At 37.6% G+C, this 20,717-nt stretch overlaps 1 protein-coding gene and 1 pseudogene across 2 annotated transcripts in view; one reads left to right on the top strand and one right to left on the bottom strand.

The window, feature by feature from the left end:
* Nucleotides 1-20,717, bottom strand: part of GRID1 (glutamate ionotropic receptor delta type subunit 1) — a 1,160,974-nt gene that overhangs the window by 252,891 nt on the left and 887,366 nt on the right. For both annotated transcript variants that reach the window (XM_043982152.1, XM_043982151.1), the window contains exon 6: nt 4,860-5,030. In XM_043982152.1, the coding sequence (XP_043838087.1) occupies nt 4,860-5,030 (171 nt within the window). The remainder of the gene's footprint in view (nt 1-4,859; nt 5,031-20,717) is intronic.
* On the top strand, nt 10,950-12,247 carry LOC122740224 (annotated as a pseudogene).

Here is a 20,717-nt window from a genome sequence, read left to right as displayed (position 1 = left end):
TTGGCTTTGCTGATCAACAAGGACAAATCCAGGAAGTCTTGGACTTGACGATGGCCTCTTTGCAGAGTCAGTGCATTGCTATGTCTGGACAAAAAGGATGGGGCCACTTGTCTGTGTATTCCATAGAGCTCCCATCCAGAGTTTGATCTTGCAATAAGAAACATTGACCTAAAAGTCAATGAATTCTGCTATTCAGACAGTACGGTTTCCACACTGATGACACTGATTGGCAAAGTAGAGAATTGACCCAGGAAGGTAAGAATGTTCAAATGAATGGAATTTAAAGGCCTAGTAGAGAGTTTTCACTGTTGAATATAGCTTAGAAAAGCAACAAACAAGTATGGCATTTTTAAATGTTTTCCCCCTCATGCATTGGTTTATTCTCAAACACATTAAAAGAACCTTCTTTGTTGTCTGAGAAAAATAATAGTATCTTAAGGGGAGCTCAGAGGCCATCTGGTCCAACCCTTGCCTGAAGCATGAATCTCATCTACAAGATTCTTGAAAAGTATTCACCCAGACTCCCTTTGAATACCAACAGAGAATCCATTCCATGCTCAGATATCCTATACCATTTTTATATAGCTCTCATTGTTATAAAGTTGTTTTTTCCCGTAGATGGAACTAAAATCTGTATCCTTATAATTTCCACCCACAGGTCCTAGTTCTACCCCTTGGGCAAAGCCAAACGAGCCCAATATATCTCCTACATTATCAACTTTTAATACTTGAAGACATCAATCATGCTTCTCCTTGTTTTCTTTTACTTTTTCAGGTAAAACAGCCCCAGATCCTTCATTGGGGCTTTTTACGGCCAGGTGTCAAGTTCCTTTTCTGGCATAAGCTTGCCAATACGTTTTTCTAAAATGTGAACTGTAGAATTGGGCAACTATTACAAGGGTGTTCTTACCAAGGCAGAGTGTGGCACTCCATCTTCCCTCAGGACACACTCTTTCAATCCAATTCTGTGTACCTGAACCAATAGCCAGTTGTGAGAACTGTTCCTACTGAAATTTTTCATCAACTGATATATAGAATTAGCCTACAACATGGTACAATTGGTTGAACAATCATTTCTTGGTGTCCATTATTTTTATTGCCAAAGGGTGGGTCTATCACTTTATGAAGAGATATAGTCTCTGTCTTTTACTGACAAACTTTATTGCTAATGCTGATTCTTTTCTCTTCCATGGATAGTGGGAAGTAATTGGACCTAGAGACAGGAAAATCTTCATTAAAATCCCCTCTCCCAAAAGGCAACATGGTATAGTGTATACAGAGCCAGCCTCTGAGTGAAGAAGACTAGGCTTAAAGTCCCATATTTGAAATAAACTTGTTGTGGAACCCTAGGAAAGGTATATAGGCAATCCTCTAAGAATATATGGAAATATGCATTGATAGAGGGAGTTTACCTACTTGTAGTTCTCTAAACCAAAGCGATCACAAGTTCAATACATCTAAAAAACCCAAACACACACACACACACACACACACAGACACACACACACACACACTCTCAAGACATTTTAGCTATGCAATGTGGGGCAAGTAATCTAATCTTTCTGTGCCTTGGCTTCTTCACTGAAAAAAAAGAAAGGACAATGAGATTTGCAGCCCCTATCTCATGGGGCTTCCCTGAAGCTCAAGTTAAAGAATGTATATAAAGATTCTTGTGAAATTTAAAGTAGTATATAAATGGTAGCTATAGCAGTATCTTTGTTGGATCATTTTGACAAAGTTGGTTTTTTTAAAGGGCAAATGTGGTATATTAGAATTTATCAGACTGTAGGGACAGTGTTCAGAAATGCAATTAGAGGAATTCTCTAATGGTGACTGCTCATGGTTTTCAATTTTACAAGTACAACAAGAGAAAATGAGCACTTGGCTGTTAATTTCATTCTGAATGGATGAATTAATTTGGATGAAAAGGTTGACATCATAGATCCTACCTTACAGCCACTCACAATATCATGGTTTAGCATGTTCCCAAGTAATGTGATATCTTCAACAGGGTCACTTGGGGACAGCATTGGGAATGTTCTGGGAATGGAGGCTAGAATGCCCTTGGAAATTACCATCTTATAAACTTATGAATATGAGGTTATAAGAGCTAGAACTTGAAGGGACATTAGATATTAGCTGGTCCAACATTACAGGTAGAACAGTTGAACCACTAAGCGATCAAATGACTTTTCCTCAGTCATGAAAGAAGGAAGGAAGGAAAGAATGGAGGGAGGGAGAAAACAAAAGAAACACAATTACAACGAAGTTCAATTTTGTTCTAAGGAGTCTTAACTCCTCCAATGTGTTTGGTAATATGGTAGAAATTATGATTTGTAACATCCTCATATCACTACCTTTCTTAGTTATTTATGTCAAAATTAATAACTGATAACTTTTAACTGTGTCCCCAATCTCCCATCAATCCCACATTGTCATAGGTAACAAGTGACATCATTTGGTCATGGGGAGCTAGAAGGTACCTCAGGGGCTAGTTCAACTAGCACATTTAAGAGATAAAGAAAGAGTCAAGCTGGGGGTGTATGTTAATTTCTCCTCTGTATCATTGCTTCTTTCTCCTCTGTCTGACCATATAATGATCTACCATGTGCTCTTTATTCAATAAAGTTATTTTTCTCTAGCCATCACTTCTATAATATTTATTTTAATGAACTTGATGGACAGCAGGGTGGCACAGTGGATAAAGAATGGGACCCTGGATTCAGGAGGACCTGATTTCAAATTCAGCCTCAGACACTTGACACTTACTAACTGTGTGATCCTATGCAAGTCACTTAACCCTCATTGTCCCACAAAAAAAGTAAAAAACAAACAAATAAACAAACAAACAAACAAATAGATAAATAGATAAATGAATGAATGAATGAATAAATAAATAAATAAATAAATAAATGAACTTGATTCAACCAGATAACTATTCCATTTTACTCTATTCTCTTCTCTACCCTTCCAGTTCTGGAGTTATATACCATGCTCACAGGTATTCTGCCATTCCTCCTGCATTGGTATGTACCAATCTTCTTGGTCCTACTCACCATCCATGTCATTTTTTAAATCAAGTGTCCTACCCTGTCTACCAATCCCCTATATATGCTATATCTCCCAATGGAATCTAAAGGCAGGGACTGTCTTTTTTATTTTGTTTTTGCACCCTCAGAACTTAACATAGTGTATGATACAAGAATGCTTTTTTATTCATTCATTCATTCATTCAAGGTGACACCTGTCAAAAACATTGGAAACTGGACTGAATCCAAATTCTCAGACTGTGATGTTTTCTAATGTTTAGAATAGGTAGAAGATACTTGAATATCCCCTTTTATCCCTGGTCAAAACACATACACACATACAACTTAGCTCTTGCCAATAGAGAAATTCTCTCCAGGGGAACAAAGGAGCCACCTCTCTATCACAGAAAAAGCATCAGGGAGGTGACTTTCAATCTACTTAACTAAAAGTAAATTATAACTTGGTCGAACAATCATCTATCCACCTCTCTGTGTCTCTGTCTCTATCTGTATCTCTCTGTATCTTTGTTTCTTTGTTTCTCTTTGTGTCTCTCCACCTGTCAAATAGATGAAATCTTTTAGTAGTGTTCCAGTTAGACAGAACCCTAAGTTCTATGGCACACTAGTGTTTGACCTGTCCCCAGTGCTCATTTGGACCAGATTCACAGTACTGACCTCGACTTGGAAGCCTATATTTTACGTGTATTCTTCCCACCCTTCATTCTCCTCTATAGTTTGTGACCTCTTCAATCACAGTAAATAATCTTTTTGATTTTACCTCTACCCCCAAAAAATAACCCTCCAAAAGACTACCACTAAACTTAATAAGTTCGGCTCTCAATTGAAAGATGCACAATCCACCTCTCAGTCCAAACTTAACACAATTCCCCCTTGGGAGGACCTGTCAGAGTATATCTCCAACTGAAATAGCTTTTGAGATCCCAAATTACCATGACTAAGTATAAATAAAAAACTGATTGGAGAAAAGCATATTACATTTAAATAGACACCAGTGGGCTTCTATTCTCTGATCTTCTAATGACTGGCAAAATTGCCTGCTAATGTTTTATATATAGGCAATGTTGTATCTGGGGACTCATAAACACATCAACATTGCCATTGCTACTGGGAGACTTGAATTAGTCTGTTCCCTTGTGGCTCCAACAATTAACTTACTAAAACTGCAGAAGACAAAATACCTTTCTGTGGCTACCACTTCCCTATATGGGTGGTCTCTTCCTATTAGAATGCAAGTTCCTTGAGGTCAGAAATTATCTTTCCTTTTTTTCTTTATATTTCCAGCATTTAGTGCCAAGTACTTGGCACATAGTAATTGTTTAATTGATGCTTTTTCATTCATCAAAAGTATTTAAAAATTTAGTTGAAATATTTCAAATAAATATGTGTAGTAAGCAACGATAAACTAAGAAATCATGTGTTAGCAATGGAAAAAAAATCTGTGATCCAATATTCATGGAGAATTCCATAGATCTATACAAAAATGCAATCAGTCTTTGATGTCTTAGAATAGTACCTAATTACTAGGGAATTGCCTGAAGCATATAGAGGATAAGTGGCATGTCCTGGTTCAAGAGCTAGGAAGGGTCGGAGGAAGGAAATGGACCCAGCTCTTGTTCCCTGGTCTTCCTATTTCTAAACCTGGTATTCTATCTGTTGTTCTATGATGTCATTAGGTTTGAAATATAACATGTGCTCTCTTTAGGATATTCACATCAGCCCATCCTTGCCCTTGAAATTTCCCCCTGTTTGTCAACGATTACTTTTTGAGCTTCCTAGGGGTAAAGACATGACTGAGAGTCAGTCACTGACCTGCAACATTTGGAGATAGCCTTCCTGTGGATCACAGAGCAATGAGGAGATGCGATGGTTATTCCTTGTGCACTTCTGGTTATCCTTTGCTGATGGGAAAATCTGCCGGACCACAGTCATTCTTCCCAGTGCACTGTGCACAAGTTCCAGTATTTCTGGGTCACTGATTTCCTGGAAAAGAAAGACAAATGTCATCTCAACATGTTTTTCTTTGTTCTCAAATGAAAGTTAGTCAACTTGATTTATGGGGGACTACTGGATTGCATGATATCTACTCAATGCTTGCTCCATGAATCATGCTCCCCCCCACCCCTTCCAAAATCGTGCCCTTCTGGAGGGAGAAAATTTGGATAAAGTTCTCATTTCCATGATGTAAAGAATTGCTTTAAATTTACAAAAATAAAAATCATTCCCTAATTGGTAATAGCATAAGAATATGAACAGTCGGTTCTCAAAGGAAGAAACCCAGGTCATCTCTAGCCATATAAAAATGTTCCAAATCACCAACAATTAGATAAATACAAATTAGAGCAATTCTGAGGTTTCGCATCACACCAATTAAATTGCCAATGAAGAAAAAATTCAACAGTAAATATTGGAGGAGCTATGGTTAAAACAAGCATACTTATTGACATATTATAGATGGACCTGTGATTATAAAAACACACACATGTGCATGCACCTGCACACACACACACACACACACACACACACACACACGCACACACACAGCGTTGAACAGCTTGGAATTATACACACACACACAGTGCATGTCCTTGGATGAAGCTATACCACTCCTAGATCCATACCCAAAAGAGACCAAAAAAAAGACAAAAGGGTCCTATATGTAAAAAAATATCTTTATAGCACCTCTTTTGTGGTGGCCCTAAACTGGAAACAAAGTGCCTATTTATCAGGGAATGGTGGAAAAAATGTGGAATGTAAATAGAATGTAATACTATTATATTCCATTATATTAAAAAAAATGAAGAAATGGATAATTTCTAAAAAAAAAATGTTGGAAAGATTTGTATGAACTGATACAGAATGTGGTGAGCAGAATCAGAAGAATATTTTATATCACATTGATATTATAAAAAATGAATAATTTTGAAACCTGCCTCAACTGATGAAGAATGAAATGAGAAGCCTGAGAACAATTTATACAGTCATAATGCAATAAAGACAATTTTGAAGCTGTAAGAACTGTGATCAAGACAATGGCCATCCATGATAGCAGAGGAATGATGATGAAGCATGTCATCGATGTCTTACTGGAGAGCTGACGAATTCAGGGTACAAAAGGACAATTATTTTAGATATGGCAAATGAGGCGAAATATTTTGCTTTTGACTATGCCTATTTGTCATAAAGATTTATTTTTTTCTTTTTTTCCCCCAATTGGGTGTGTCGTGAAAGGAAAACAAAATAAATTTAATTAAATTTAATTTTCAAAATTTCCTCCACTCCCATGTCACTGTAGTGAGAGGGTTGGGAGTGGATTGTGAATAAAGATGAGAATGCCCTCTGAGATTGTCCACCAAATTGTGGAGCTTCTGCTCCTACTCCTCTCACATATACAGACACCCCCCCCACACACACACACACACGCGCACAATTTGTGTTTAAAGGCACAACTAGGTGGTGGAATGGATAGAGCACCTAGATTCAAGAAGACCTGAGTTCAAATTTTGCTTTAACCACTTACTAACTGTGTACCCTGGACATGTCATTTAAACTTCCTGCCTCAGTTTCCTCTCCTGCAAAATGAGAATAATAGCACGTATCCCCAAAGGTTACAGTGAGGATCACATGAGATGATACTAATAAAGTGTTTATCACAATACCTGTCACATATTAAGGACTACATAAATGTTGCTATTGTTATTATTATTTTTTTAATTTCCTGTACACCATTTTATCAGTGTAATTTGGAAACCTGTTTCACTGATTCAGATTCCTCCAAACTTCTTTATAGCTTCTTGCTTTGAAAATTGGCTGAAAGGCACAGAGTGGCTAGGAGACTTCTTCAGGGCCACACAGCCATTATGGGTCATGGGCAGGATCTGATCACAGGTCTTCTTCACTCGAGCTATATTCATGACATGCCACCATGCATGTCTTATGCTCCATTTGTGTCTTCAACCCTTTCTTCTAGTTAGTTCTCATGTGAGAACTGGATGTTCCTGGGGGAAGGAAGGGAGGAGCCAAGATAGCAGAGAGTAGCCAGCAAATCACATGAACTCTCCTTCTGTTCCCTCAAAAAGAACATTAAATCAAGCCTCTAGACGGATTCTGAAACTACAGAAACTACAAAGAGACAGAGAGACACAGTCTTCCAACCAAAGATAATTTAGAATACTTCAGGAAAGGTCGGTCTTACTCTGGCAAAAGGGAGGCTCAGCTCACCGCAGTGCAGCAGGAGGGAGAGAGGGTGGGAGCAAGTCAGCAGGAAGCCGTGGGCCACAGTCAAGCAACTGATGCCCTTGGATCCTGGTTGCCAGATGGAGGGCAACCCACAGGACAGTCACAACCAAGTCTACTGATCCCAGCATGTTCGGACAGGAAGTCCAGGGCCAGGTCTTACTGATCTAGGACACTCTGACAGGAAGTCCAGGGTGGTGAAAAATCTACAAACCATAGAGGGCTCAGTGTAGAGAGCCAGTGATACAGCCCCTATATCCCAGCACAAGAAGCTTGAAACATATACTCTGGTGCCCCCAGAGGAGACATCAACTTGAAAAAAATAATAAAAAAAAATAAATAAGCTACAGTATGAATAAGAAACAAAAAAGAGCTCTCACCATTGAGAGCTTCTGTATTGACAGAGAAGAGGCAAACAAATTCAGATGAGGACAATACTCCCAAATTGCCTACATGTGAAGCCTCAAGAGGGAAGTTGAACTGGTCTCAAGAGCAAAGAGCTTTCTTGGAGGAGCTCAAAAAGGATTTTAAAAATCAATTGAGAGAAATGAAAGGAACATAAGAAAATTATGAAAAAAGAATCAGCAGCTTGGAAAAGGAAGCAGAAAGATTGACTGAAGAAAACAATGCCTTAAAATTAAAATTGGACAGTTGGAAGATGATGAATACATGATATACCAGGAATCAGTCAAACAGAATCAAAGAATGAAAAAATAGAAGAAAATGTGAAATACCACATTGTAAAGACAACTGATCTGGAAAAGAAGATCCAGGAGAGACAATTTAAGAATCACTGGACTGCCTGAAAGCCATGATCAGAAAAAGAGTCCAGACATCACATTCCATGAAATTATTAAGGAGAATGGATGTGATATTATAGAATCAGAGGATAAAATTGTCATTGAAAGAATCCACTGATCACCTCCTGAAAGAGAAGCAAAAAGGAAAATTGCAAGGAATATTGTAGCCAAATTCCAGAATTATGAGGTGAAGGAGAAAATACTCCAAGCAGCCAGAAAATAGCAATTTAAATATCATGGAGCCACAGTCAGGGTTGCTCAGGACCTGGCAGCCTCAACATTAAAGGATCTCAAGGCTTGGAATATGATATTCTGGAAGGCAAAGGAGATTGGACTGCAGCCAAGAATCTATTACCCAGCAAAACTGATCATTCTCTTTCAGGAGAAAAGATGGACATTCAATGACACTGGGGACATTCAAGGTTTCCTGATGAAAAGACCAGAACTGTATAGAAAATTCGATCTTAACATACAAGACTCAAGAGAAGTTTAAAAAGGTAAACAGGGGAAAAAGTTACTCAATTTGGTTAAACTGTTTACATCCCTACACGGGAAGATAATACTTATAACTCTTGACAACTGTATATGTATTTGGGCAGAGAGGATTATACACAGAGGGTATAAATATAAATTGTCTTTGATGTGATGACATAAAGGAAATTAAGGAGTTAAAAAGGGAATTTATAGGGAGAAGAGGAAAGGGGATGTGGAATGGGATGAATTATATCATATGAAGAGGTGAAAAAAATGTATTACAATAGAGGGAAAAAAGGGAGGGGTGAATATTGTTTCAACCTTACTCTCATTAGATTTGATTCAAAGAGGGAATAACATATATGTTCATTTGGATAAAGAAACAGCTTATTCTTTAGAGAAGTAAAAGGGGAAGGGGAAGCGGTGACTGATAGAAGGGAGGTCAAAAGCAAGGGAGAAAAGGGTAAAGAAAAGGGAAGGGTTGATAAAAAGAGAGGACAGATTGGGGGAGGGAGGGGTAAGAAGCAAAACATTGGTGAGGAGTACTAGGGTGAAAGAAGGGAATAAATAGAATGGAGGAGAATAGACAATAATAATTGTGAATATTAATGGGATGAACTCTGCTATAAAATGGAAGCAAATTGTAGAGTAGATTAAAAACCAGAATCCTACAATATGCTGTTTATAAGAAACACATTTGAAGCAGAGAGATACACACAGAGTAAAGGTAAAAGGCTGGAGCAGAATATATTATGCTTCAGCTAAAGTAAAAAAAAAAAAAAGCAGGGGTAGCAATCCTTATCTCAGACAAAGCACAGGCAAAAATAGATCTAATTAAAAGAGATAAGGAAGGAAACTGCATTTTGATAAAAGGCACTATAGATAATTAAGCAATATCAATATTAAATATGTATGCGCCAAGTGGTATAGCATCCAAATTCTTAGAGGAGAAGTTAAATGAGTTACAAGAGGAATTAGACAGTAATACAATACTAGTGGGGGATCTGAATCTCCCCCTCTCAGAATTAGATAAATCCAGGCAAAATAAATAAGAAAGAAGTGAAAGAGGTGAATAGAATACTGGAAAAGTTAGACATGATAGATGTCTAGAGAAAATTGAATGGGGATAGAAAGGAATATACCTTTTTCTCGGCAGTATATGGCACATTTTCAAAAATAGACCATGTATTAGGGCACAAAAACATCATAGTCAAATGTAGAAAGGCAGAAATAGTAAATGCAGCCTTCTCAGATCATGATGCAATAAAAATTACATGTAAGAAAGAACCAGGGAAAAGGAGAATGAAAATCAATTGGAAACTAAATAATTTCATTCTAAAGAATGAATGGGTCAAACAACAAATCAGAAACAATCAATAACTTTATCCAAGAGACAACAATGAGACAACATACCAAAATCTATGGGATGCAGGCAACGCAGTGCTTAGGGGAAAATTTATAGTTCTAACTGCTTACATGAATAAAAAAAACGAAAGAGGAGATTAATGAATTGGGCATGCAACTTAAAAAGCTAGAAAAAGAACAAATTAGAAATCCCCAGTTAGATACTAAACTAGAAATCCTGAAAACTAGAGGAGAAATTAATAAAATTGAAAGCAAGAAAACTATAGAATTAATCAATAAAATTAAGAGCTGATTTTATGAAAAAACCAATAAAGTAGATAAAATATTGGTTAATTTGATTAAAAAAAAGAAAAAATAAAACAAAATTACCAGTATCAAAAATGAAAGGGGTGATATTACCACCACTGAAGTGGAAATTAAATCAATAATTAAGAATTATTTTGCCCAGCTGTATGCCAATAAATTTGACAATCTAAATGAAATTGATAAATATTTACAAAAATACAAACTGCCCAGGTTAATTGAAGAGAAAATAAAATCCTTAAATAAGCCCATATTAGAAAAAGAAATTGAACAAGCCATTAAGGAACTCTCTAAGAAAAAATCCCCAGGGCCAGATGGGTTTACAGGTGAATTCTACCAAACATTTTAATAACAATTAATTCTAGTATTATACAAATTATTTGGAAAAATAGGTGAAGAAGGAGTTCTACCAAATTCGTTTTATGACACAAATATGGTGGTGATACCAAAACCAGGCAGAGCAAAAACAGAGAAAGAAAATTATTTACCAATTTCCCTAATGAATATTGATGCTAAAATATTAAATAAGATATTAGTAAGGAGATTACAGCAAATGATCACCAGGATAATACACTATGACCAGGTAGGATTTATACCAGGAATGTAGGGCTAGTTCAACATTAGGAAAACTATTAACATAATCAACCACATCAATAAGAAAACTAACCGCTCTTGGCTTCTGTTCTCTGAACCTTGCGGATGAGACCCCATCCAGAAACTCAACATGTCTATTCTCAAGATCCAAGCAAGAGAGATCTTCGACTCTCATGGAAACCCCACTGTTGAGGTTGATCTCTACACTGCAAAAGGTCTCTTCCGATCTGCTGTGCCCAGTGGTGCTTCTACTGGCATCCATGAAGCCCTGGAGCTCCGAGACAATGATAAGACCCGCTACATGGGGAAAGGTGTCTCAAAAGTGGTTGAGCACATCAATAAAACTATTGCCCCGACCCTGGTTAGCAAGAAACTGAATGTTGTGGAACAGGAGAAGATTGACAATTTGATGATTGAGATGGACGGCACCGAGAACAAATCTAAATTTGGTGCAAATGCCATCTGGGGTGTGTCTCCGGCTGTTTGTAAGGCCGGCGCTGCTGAGAAAGGTGTCTCCCTCTTCCGGCATATTGCTGACCTTGCTGGCAATGATGAAGTTGTCCTGCCAGTTCCAGCCTTCAACGTGATCAATGGGGGCTCCCATGCTGGTAACAAGCTGGCCATGCAGGAGTTCATGATCCTCCCAGTTGGTGCAGCAAACTTCAAGGAGGCCATGCGCATTGGAGCTGAGGTCTACCACAACCTGAAGAGTGTGATTAAGCAGAAATATGGACAGGATGCCACCAACGTAGGGGATGAGGGTGGCTTTGCTCCTAACATCCCGGAGAATAAGGAAGCTCTGGAGCTGCTAAAGAATGCCACTGGTAAGGCCGGCTATACTGATAAGGTCGTAATTGGCATGGATGTGGCTGCCTCAGAATTCTTCCGATCTGGGAAATATGACTTGGACTTCAAGTCACCTGATGATGCCAGCAGATACATCTCCCCTTCTGAGCTTGGCGATCTCTATAAGAGCTTCATCAAGGACTATCCAGTGGTGTCTATTGAAGATCCCTTTGATCAGGATGATTGGGAAGCTTGGAAGAATTTCACTGCTACTGCTGGTATCCAGGTGGTAGGGGATGATCTCACTGTGACCAATCCCAAGCGCATTGAAAAGGCTGTGAGTGAGAAGGCCTGCAACTGCCTCCTACTCAAAGTGAACCAGATCGGCTCCGTGACTGAATCTCTCAAGGCGTGCAAGCTGGCCCAGTCCAATGGGTGGGGAGTAATGGTTTCTCATCGTTCTGGGGAGACTGAAGATACCTTCATTGCAGACCTGGTGGTGGGTCTCTGCACCGGGCAGATCAAGACTGGTGCCTCCTGCCGATCTGAGCATCTGGCCAAGTATAACCAGCTTCTCAGAATTGAGGAAGAGCTGGGCAGGAATTTGCTGGAAGGAACTTCAGAAACCCCCAGGCCAAGTAAACTGGCCAGAAAGCCTCAGAGCCAGCAGGCACGAGTCTCCTCCATAGAAGTCTGCTCCTGTCCTAAGAATGGGCAGCTCCGAGTACTAGACCAATTTTGTTTGGGAGCAGGGGCCTTTGCTGTTTAACTCTCCCTCTCCCTCCACTTTTCTGTGATGTTCTCACTGCTTCATTAGAACTGTCTTATCAGAGACTGTACCTGATCATCTGGCGCTCTGTTGGAGATAGCCTGTCATCTTGTGACTGGCTCCAGTGACCGTCTCATCCCCACCCCCTGTGTTAATGTGTGGAGCCTTATACTTGTGATGCAGCCCCGATGAGCCCACAGGCCTGATACTTAGTGGCTTCTTTGTGCAGAATAAAAGTATTCAGTAACTCAAAAAAAAAAAAGAAAAAAAAGAAAACTAACCAAAATCATATAATTATCTCAATAGACGCAGAGAAAGCTTTTGACAAAATACAGCACCCATTCCTAATAAAAACACTAGAAAGCTTAGGAATAGGTGGAGCTTTCCTCAAAATATTAATCAGTATCTACCTAAAACCTTCCAAAAGCATTATATGTAATGGAGATAAGTTAGAGGACTTCCCAATAAGACCAGGGTGAAACAGGGATGTCTTTTATTACCTCTATTATTCAATATTGTACTAGAAATGTTAGTGTTAGCAATCAGAGAAGAAAAAGGAATTAAAGAAATTAGAATAGGCAAGGAGGAAACAAAACTATAACTCTTTGCAGATAATATGATGGCATATTTAGAGAATCCTAGAGAATCAACTCAAAAATTACTTGAAACAATTAACAACTTTTGCAAAGTAGCAGGATATTAAATAAATCCACATAAATCATCAGCATTTCTATACATGACTAACAAAGTCCAGCAGCAAGAGATAGAAAGAGAAATTCCATTTAAAGTAACGGTAGATAATATAAAATACTTGGGAGTCTACTTGCCAAGACAAACCCAGGAACTATATGAACACAATTACCAAACACTTTTCAAACAAATCAAATCAGATCAAAATAATTTGAAAAATATTAATTGCTCATGGATATGCAGAGCTAATATAGTAAAAATGACAATACTACCTAAATGAATTTACTTATTCAGTGCCATACCAATCAGACAACCTGAAAATTATTTTATAGAGCTAGAAAAAATAATAACAAAATACATCTGGAAAAACAAAAAAATCAAGAATATCAAGGGAAATAATGAAAAAATTCACAGGAAGGTGGGTTAGCTGTACCAAATCTGGAGCTTTACTATAAAGTGGCAGTCATCAAAACTATCTGGTACTGGCTAAGAAATAGAGTGGAGGATCAATGGAATAGGCTAGGCACAGGAGACACAGTAGTAAATGACATTAGGATTGTAGTGTTTGATACACCCCAAGACTCCAGCTTCTGGGATAGAACTCATATGACAAAAACTGCTGGGAAAACTGGAAAATAGTATGGCAGAAATTAGGCTTAGACCAACATCTTACACCTTATACTAAAATAAGTTCAAAATGGGTACATTATTTAGACATAAGAGGTGATACCATAGGTAAATTAGGAGAGGAAGGAACAGTCTACCTTTCAGATCTTTGGAAAGGAGAATAGTTTATGACCAAAAAAGAGAGAGCAAATATTATGAAATGCAAAATGGATGATTTTGATTACATAAAATTAAAGTTTTTGTACAAATGGAAGCAATGCATTCAAAATTAGAAGAGATGCAGAAAGCTGGGAAACAATTTTGTTGGCCTGTACTTCTGATAAAGATCTCATTTTTAAAATATATAGGGTACTAAATCAAATTCATATGAATCCAAGTCATTCCCCACTTGAGAAATGGTCAAAGGATATGAACAGGCAGTTTTCTGATGAAGAAAGCAAAGCTATCTATTCCCATTTGAAAAAATGCTCTAAATCACTATTAATTAGAGAGATGCAAATTAAAACAACTCTGAGGTACCACCTGACACCTATCAAATTGGCTAATATGACAAAAAAGGAAAATAATAAATGTTGGAGAAGCTGTGGGAAAATTGGAACACTAACGCATTGTTGGTGGAGCTGTGAATTGATCCAACCATTCTGGAGAACAACCTGGAATTATGCCCAAAGGGCTATAAAGCTGTGCATACCCTTTGACCCAGCAATACCACTTTTAGGTCTTTTTCCCAAAGAGATCATAAAAAAGGGAAAAGGACCCACATGCACAAAAATATTTATAGCTGCTCTTTTTGTGGTGGCAAGGAGTTGAAAATTGAGGGGTTGCCCATCAATCGGGAAATGCCTGAACAAATTGTGATATAAGAATGTAATGGTATTCTATTGTGCTATAAGAAACAATGATCAGGAAGAGTTCAGAGAAACCTGGAAGGACTTGCATGAACTGATGATGAGTGAGATGAGCACAACCAGAAGAACATTGTACACAGTATCATCAACATTGTGTGTTGATCAACTGTTATGGACTAGATTCTGCTCACCAACGCAATGGTACAGGAGAGTTCCAGGGGAATCATGATGGAATGGGATCTCCAAATCCAGAACTGTGGAGTATAGATGCTGATTGAACCATATTCTTTCTTTTGTTTTTGGTGCTGTTGTTTTTCTATTTTGAGGTTTATCCTCATTGCTCTGATTCTTCGTTTATAACATGACTAATTCAGAAATATGCTTAATGTTATATATATATATATATATATATATATATATATATATATAAAACCTATATCAGATTACCTACTGTCTAGTGGAGGGGGGAGGGAGGGGAAAAATCTGCAATTGAAAAGCTTTTATAAACAAATGTTGAGAACTATATATTTACATGTAACTAGAAAAAATAAAATATTTTTATCAGAAAAAAATAAATAATATTAAAAAAGAATTGAATAATAATAATAATAATAAAAAAGAATTGAATGTTCCTGATTGGTGAGAGTTACTATGTCTTGAGTCACCAGACATAAGATGATGTATTTCACCCATTTTCATTCCCTACCACCTCACCATTCCCTCCCACCCAAATTCACATCGCAACCTCATCCACTGCCATGATTTTAATTTCTTGCTCTAAGAATAATAATCAAATCAATAGTGCCTAGCTCTCAATGCCACCTTTTCGAAAGGCCATGTCTCTCAAGCTTCATGACTCCATTCAACATCCCTCTGAGTTTCTATACAAAAATCCTCTCTGTGGATACCACTCCTTGATATGATTTGTCTTCCATCATGATAATGGAACCTCCTTGAGGGCAGAGGCTATCTTGCCTCTTGTATTTGCTTCTTCATACCTGGTGTTTGGCATAGTCTCTGGAGAAAAGTAAGTCATTAATTTTTCATCAATTTACTCAATAATTAATAAATGTATTCCTCCTTGTCTCCAAGTCAGTAGTTTATTCACTAAGCCAGGCTTTCTCAAGTTCCTCTGGTGTTTCATAAATTAAATTAAAATTAGAGACATTCAATATGCATGCCATTTTTGGAAATGTAGCTATGGCAACTAGGTGGCTTTGGAGATAGAGCACTGGGTCTGGATTAAGTAAGACATGTATTCAAATCTGGTCTCAGATACTCACTAGCTGTGTGACCCTGGGCAAGTCACTTAATCTCTGCTTGCTTAATCCACTGGGGAAGGAGAAAGCAAACCACTCCAGTATCTTTGCCAAAAAAAAAGAACATACCAGATCAAAAAGATTTGGTCATTGGGGGCAGCTAGGTGGCTCAGTGGATAGAGCACCGGCCCTGGAGTCAGGAGTACCTGGGTTCAAATCTGGCCTCAGACACTTAACACTTACTAGCTGTGTGACCCTGGGCAAGTCACTTAACCCCAATTGCCTCACTAAAAAAAAAAAAAAAAAAGATTTGGTCATGACTGAACAACTGAACAACAACAAAAAGTAGGGCACAAAACAAAATAGAGAAGAATTTCTCTGTTCTAGATGGTTTTCTCAGTGGGGGGTTTCTATGGGTCATTAAAGCTAATGCTGGCCTAACAGATAGGAACAGCTGTTGTTGTTTGTCCTTCATTTCATGAAGAGGACCATGACATCAGGGTGATGTCATGACTTGCAGTGAATTGGCTTTGTGAATGAGAAAGGGCTATACAAAGTCACCAACCTCACTCTCCTCTAGAGCAATCTGGGTCCACTGGCATGCTATATATTAGGACATCTTGTGATAACCCCAGATGTTTAAGGTATTTGGGATTAAGTGACATGTCCAGAGTCACACAGCTAGTAAGTGTCTGAGGTGAGGTTTGAACTCAGTTCCTCCCAACTTCAGGGCCAGCACTCTATCCACTGTACCAGCTAGCTGCCCCATATGAACTGCTATGATAGTAAGGAAGGGAAAGTTTGACTTGTACTAAATTTTTCTGTCCAATCTTTGGGAGAATATATCTTCTGCATATGTTCCAAAAATAGCATCAGTGGTTGTTTCCACTGGCCCGATATGGGAACTACTTTGCATAGAAGTGATGTACAGGTGAGAAACAGACAAACAGAGAAAAGAGAAGAGAGGAGAGGAGAGGAGAGAAGGAGGAAGAGGAGGAGGAAGAGAGCCACCTGCATAAAGCAGCTGCAGCTGGGCTAAACCATTTCCAGGAACAAACTGAAACCAAGGAAACTTGCTTCTATTCATTTCTACTTTGAAATGTTAAACAGAGAAGAACTCTGGGAGTATAGAAGTTCACTTTAAAGTACAATTCTTACTTTTCCCTAGAATGTAAACACATCACTTATTGATTGGAATATCTGAGCTTATATGGAAATTATCTTCTGTTAACTTTCAGAATATAATGCCTAGGCCTGGTTATCTGGTTTTGCCCAGAGGCTTACAGGATTGCTTGTATAAGTAAGCGTTTCCAAAAAATAGCAGGCCCTCAGAGCCAGAAATCTCAGAGACCAAATAACCCAACCTCTATTAAAAAAATAAAAATAATTTTAAAAATCACTTATATCATATGCTACAAGTTATCATCTAACTTTCTTTTGAACCATTCCAATGTTGGGGAAGCCATTATATCCCAAGGCAAACCTTTCCAGTATAGAGAAACTCAAATTGTTAGGAAGATTTTGATTGATGACTTTGAAAATTATTATAACACTTATAAGGTGAATACATATGCATAGAGATCTGTGAGCATGTTTTATTAGATCTATGACTTAATTGTATAGGAGACACTACCCATAAGAAATGTTCTCAAACAATGTACACTATTTACTCCAAGTGATTGGTAGGCATACTATTAGATCCTAGAAATAGTAATCTAATAAAAGAGATTAAGCAGAATATCAAATAAATGTGCAAAGACATGGAGGAAAGGATCCTATGACAAAAGAATCCAGAAAATGTGCTCTAGGAAAATTTAGGCAAGAGAGGGGACTTTAGGGGTAGGGAAAGGAATGAAGGAAATCCTCCTGAGGGAAGTGGTAGGGCAAGCTTCCCACAAGGCAGAAGGAGGATGGGTTGTAGTCTTAGCATGGGGACTCATAGAGATAAATAGCTTCTATCTTCTCATTTTATATATGAGGAAACTGAATAGCAGAGAGGTTAAGTACCCAGATTCTCTATAAGAATCCAGAAAGGTCAGCAGGGTGTAACGATTGGAATAATGCCACCTGCTGGAGACTTACTGTAGAAGAGTTCTGCCCATGAAGTGAAGGTCTTTGAGGGCAAGACCAGGAGTCATTTCTTTGGCGTCAGGAAGTGACGTGGGCTAGTGGGAGGAGGAAGGAAGAGACTGGCGCTCGCTCTCATGCTCTCTTTCCTGAGGATGTTGGTGGAGAGTGGAGCTAGAAGTGTGCTCTCCCTTTAATAGATAGAAATCTAGGCCTTTCTCTCTCTCTTTACCAAATTTGTATTCTCTTTAATAAATGCTTAAAAGTCTAACTCTTGTTAAAGCTTATAATTTATTGGCGACCACTCATTAGATATTTTAGACAGACTAGCTAGAATTTTAGCCCTAAACAAGGGGAAATAAGAGAAGGAAAATCCTTACTAATATACTTTGCCTGTAACACAAAAAGTAGAAAATAGAGTTGTGTGAAATGGAATTGTAAAGGTAGGGTGCAGGATCACTAACATAGAGTTATGGGCATCTAAGTTGCATAGTGGATAAAGCCTCAGACAGCATTAAGAAAGGTATTGTTGGGAGCAGCTAGGTGATGCAGTGATAAAGCACTGGCCCTTGATGCAGGAGGACCTGAGTTTAAATTCAGCCTCAGACTCTTGACACTTAATAGCTGTATGACCCTAGGCAAGTCACTTAACCCTCATTGCCCCATAATTTAAAAAATAATAATAATAACAAAGAGTTAGAAAAAATAAGTCAATTGGAACCATATTATGAAGGGCCTACATGCCAGAGAAAATAATCCATGTCATACAGTATGTATGGGTAATGAGAAGTCCTTTAAGGTTTTAGAGTTCTAGCATGGTCAGACCTATCTATGCCTTAAGCAGATTATCTATGCAGCGACACAATCCTTTGGGTTGGCCAAGCTTTGGACCTGTGATTTCCTTGTTCTAGGTGTACATTCAAAGGAAATTCCTCTCACAAATCTGATCAGTACTTTGTAACTCAGAATTGTACACATTTTTAGAGCATTTATAGGTTAAATGACTTATCCAGGGTGACAGCACAAGTACATATCAAAGAAGGGGATCAAAACTCTGCTTGTAATGGTTTCAAAGTCAGTTTCCTCTCCACTATGCATCACTGCCTCTCCTTGAATTGGAAGGATATTATTGTATAAATTAAACTGGAAATCTTTATATAAGAAGACTAGAACAAGATGATGATGATGATGGTGGTGGTGGTGGTGGTGGTGGTGGTGATGGTGATTTTAGTGGAGATAGAATTCATCATATTTATTTGGTTAGCTATTTAAAAAAACTCATACAATCATAGACTTAGAGTCAAAAGAGATCCTAAGTTTTCTAGTCTAACCCTTCCTTTTTTATAAATAAGCAACGTAAGGCCCAGACATGTTATGTGCTCAAAGTAAAAAAAATATATATATATATTTAAGTAGCAAAGTCAAGATTTGAACCCCTACCATCTCATTCTAAATCTTTTAATGTGCCGATGTACCTTAAATGGAACATTGATCATGCACATAAGGATATAAGATAAAGGGATTTTCAAGTGTAATGAAGAAAATGGAGAAGGAGGTACCATGGCAATTATTAGACCCAAGGGAGAAAGTCGGACCAGTAAAGGAGACAATATTCAAACACTTTATAATTTCACTTTCCCTATTTCCATTTAGAGTAAGTAGCCAAGAGGATGGTCTTCTGTAATGGAAAGACATTTGAAGAATGCCAAATATGGATTCATATTTAAAGGCAATGCACCTTTTCTTGGCATCCAAGCCATATGAAAAAGTCAGAAGCTTGTAAAATTTTTTGTTTGATCTTCCTTGAAGGCACACAAGTTTCTGAACCTATTGGTAACATGAAAAAAATTAAAATATTGATATCATCCTCTATCCTTACATCCTGTCTGGTAATTCGTTTATGTCAGTTATTTTCTCAGGCTCCTTAGGAAGTCCTAAATCTATAAAACATCTTGGAAATACTACTATTGTTTATCCTTTGGAAAAATAAATTTTATGAACCTTCTAAAAATGATGAATGTCAAAAGCAAAAGATAATGATTGTAGAGGCAATTTACACAGAATGGTGGCTTTGGGGATGTTAAAATCTCCCCTCAATATATACATACAAACCTAAAATGAAACAAACAAAAGAACTTATGAGTTATAATGCTGTGATTGGAATATAAAATTCAGTTGAAACCAACAAGAGGTTCCAAAACATAAATGATGTTAGAGAATTTCATTTCATCAAAACCCGGAAAAGGAATCATATTAGATATCATTGACATAAAAAGATCAAGATGAAGGAGGCAATAGATGAGAGATATGAAATACAGAGCAATAAAGTTAGTTGGATTATATTTGAAATTAAGAACTGTTTAAACAGTCCAATTTTTAAAAATAGTAATTATTAGATGAATATCATTCTGGAAGATGGTAGGTCTCTGGTGAAGGGTTACTCAGACATGTATTTTAATCCTTTTATTAATAATTTTGATGAAACTACAGATTGCATATGCACAAATATGAAGATTACACAGAATTTTATTAGACTAGAAAGTTAGGTCAAACATTAAACACAGCATAAATAAATGTACATTTCTCTACTCTGGTTCAAAAAATCAGTTTTCAAAGTAAAGGTAGAGCAGAGTTGGCTATACAACATTCATGTGGAAAAGTGGTAGGGTGTTTAATTAATTGTAAGATGAGATCCTGGAAGACTAGACAGTTTCACTGAACTGTGTACCTTGATGCCTAGCATAATGCCATACTCATGGGGAGGAACTCAGTGATTGCTTCTTGAATTGACACTAAATAAACAATGGATATATAGAAAGAGGGCCCCATCGACTAGAAAATAGCTGAAAAAA

The sequence above is a fragment of the Dromiciops gliroides genome, chromosome 2 (genome assembly GCF_019393635.1).
Source record: "Dromiciops gliroides isolate mDroGli1 chromosome 2, mDroGli1.pri, whole genome shotgun sequence".
Classification (NCBI taxonomy): Eukaryota; Metazoa; Chordata; class Mammalia; order Microbiotheria; family Microbiotheriidae; genus Dromiciops; species Dromiciops gliroides.
The sequence above is the reverse complement of the archived record's forward strand: the minus strand, read 5'-3'. Positions and strand labels throughout refer to the sequence as shown.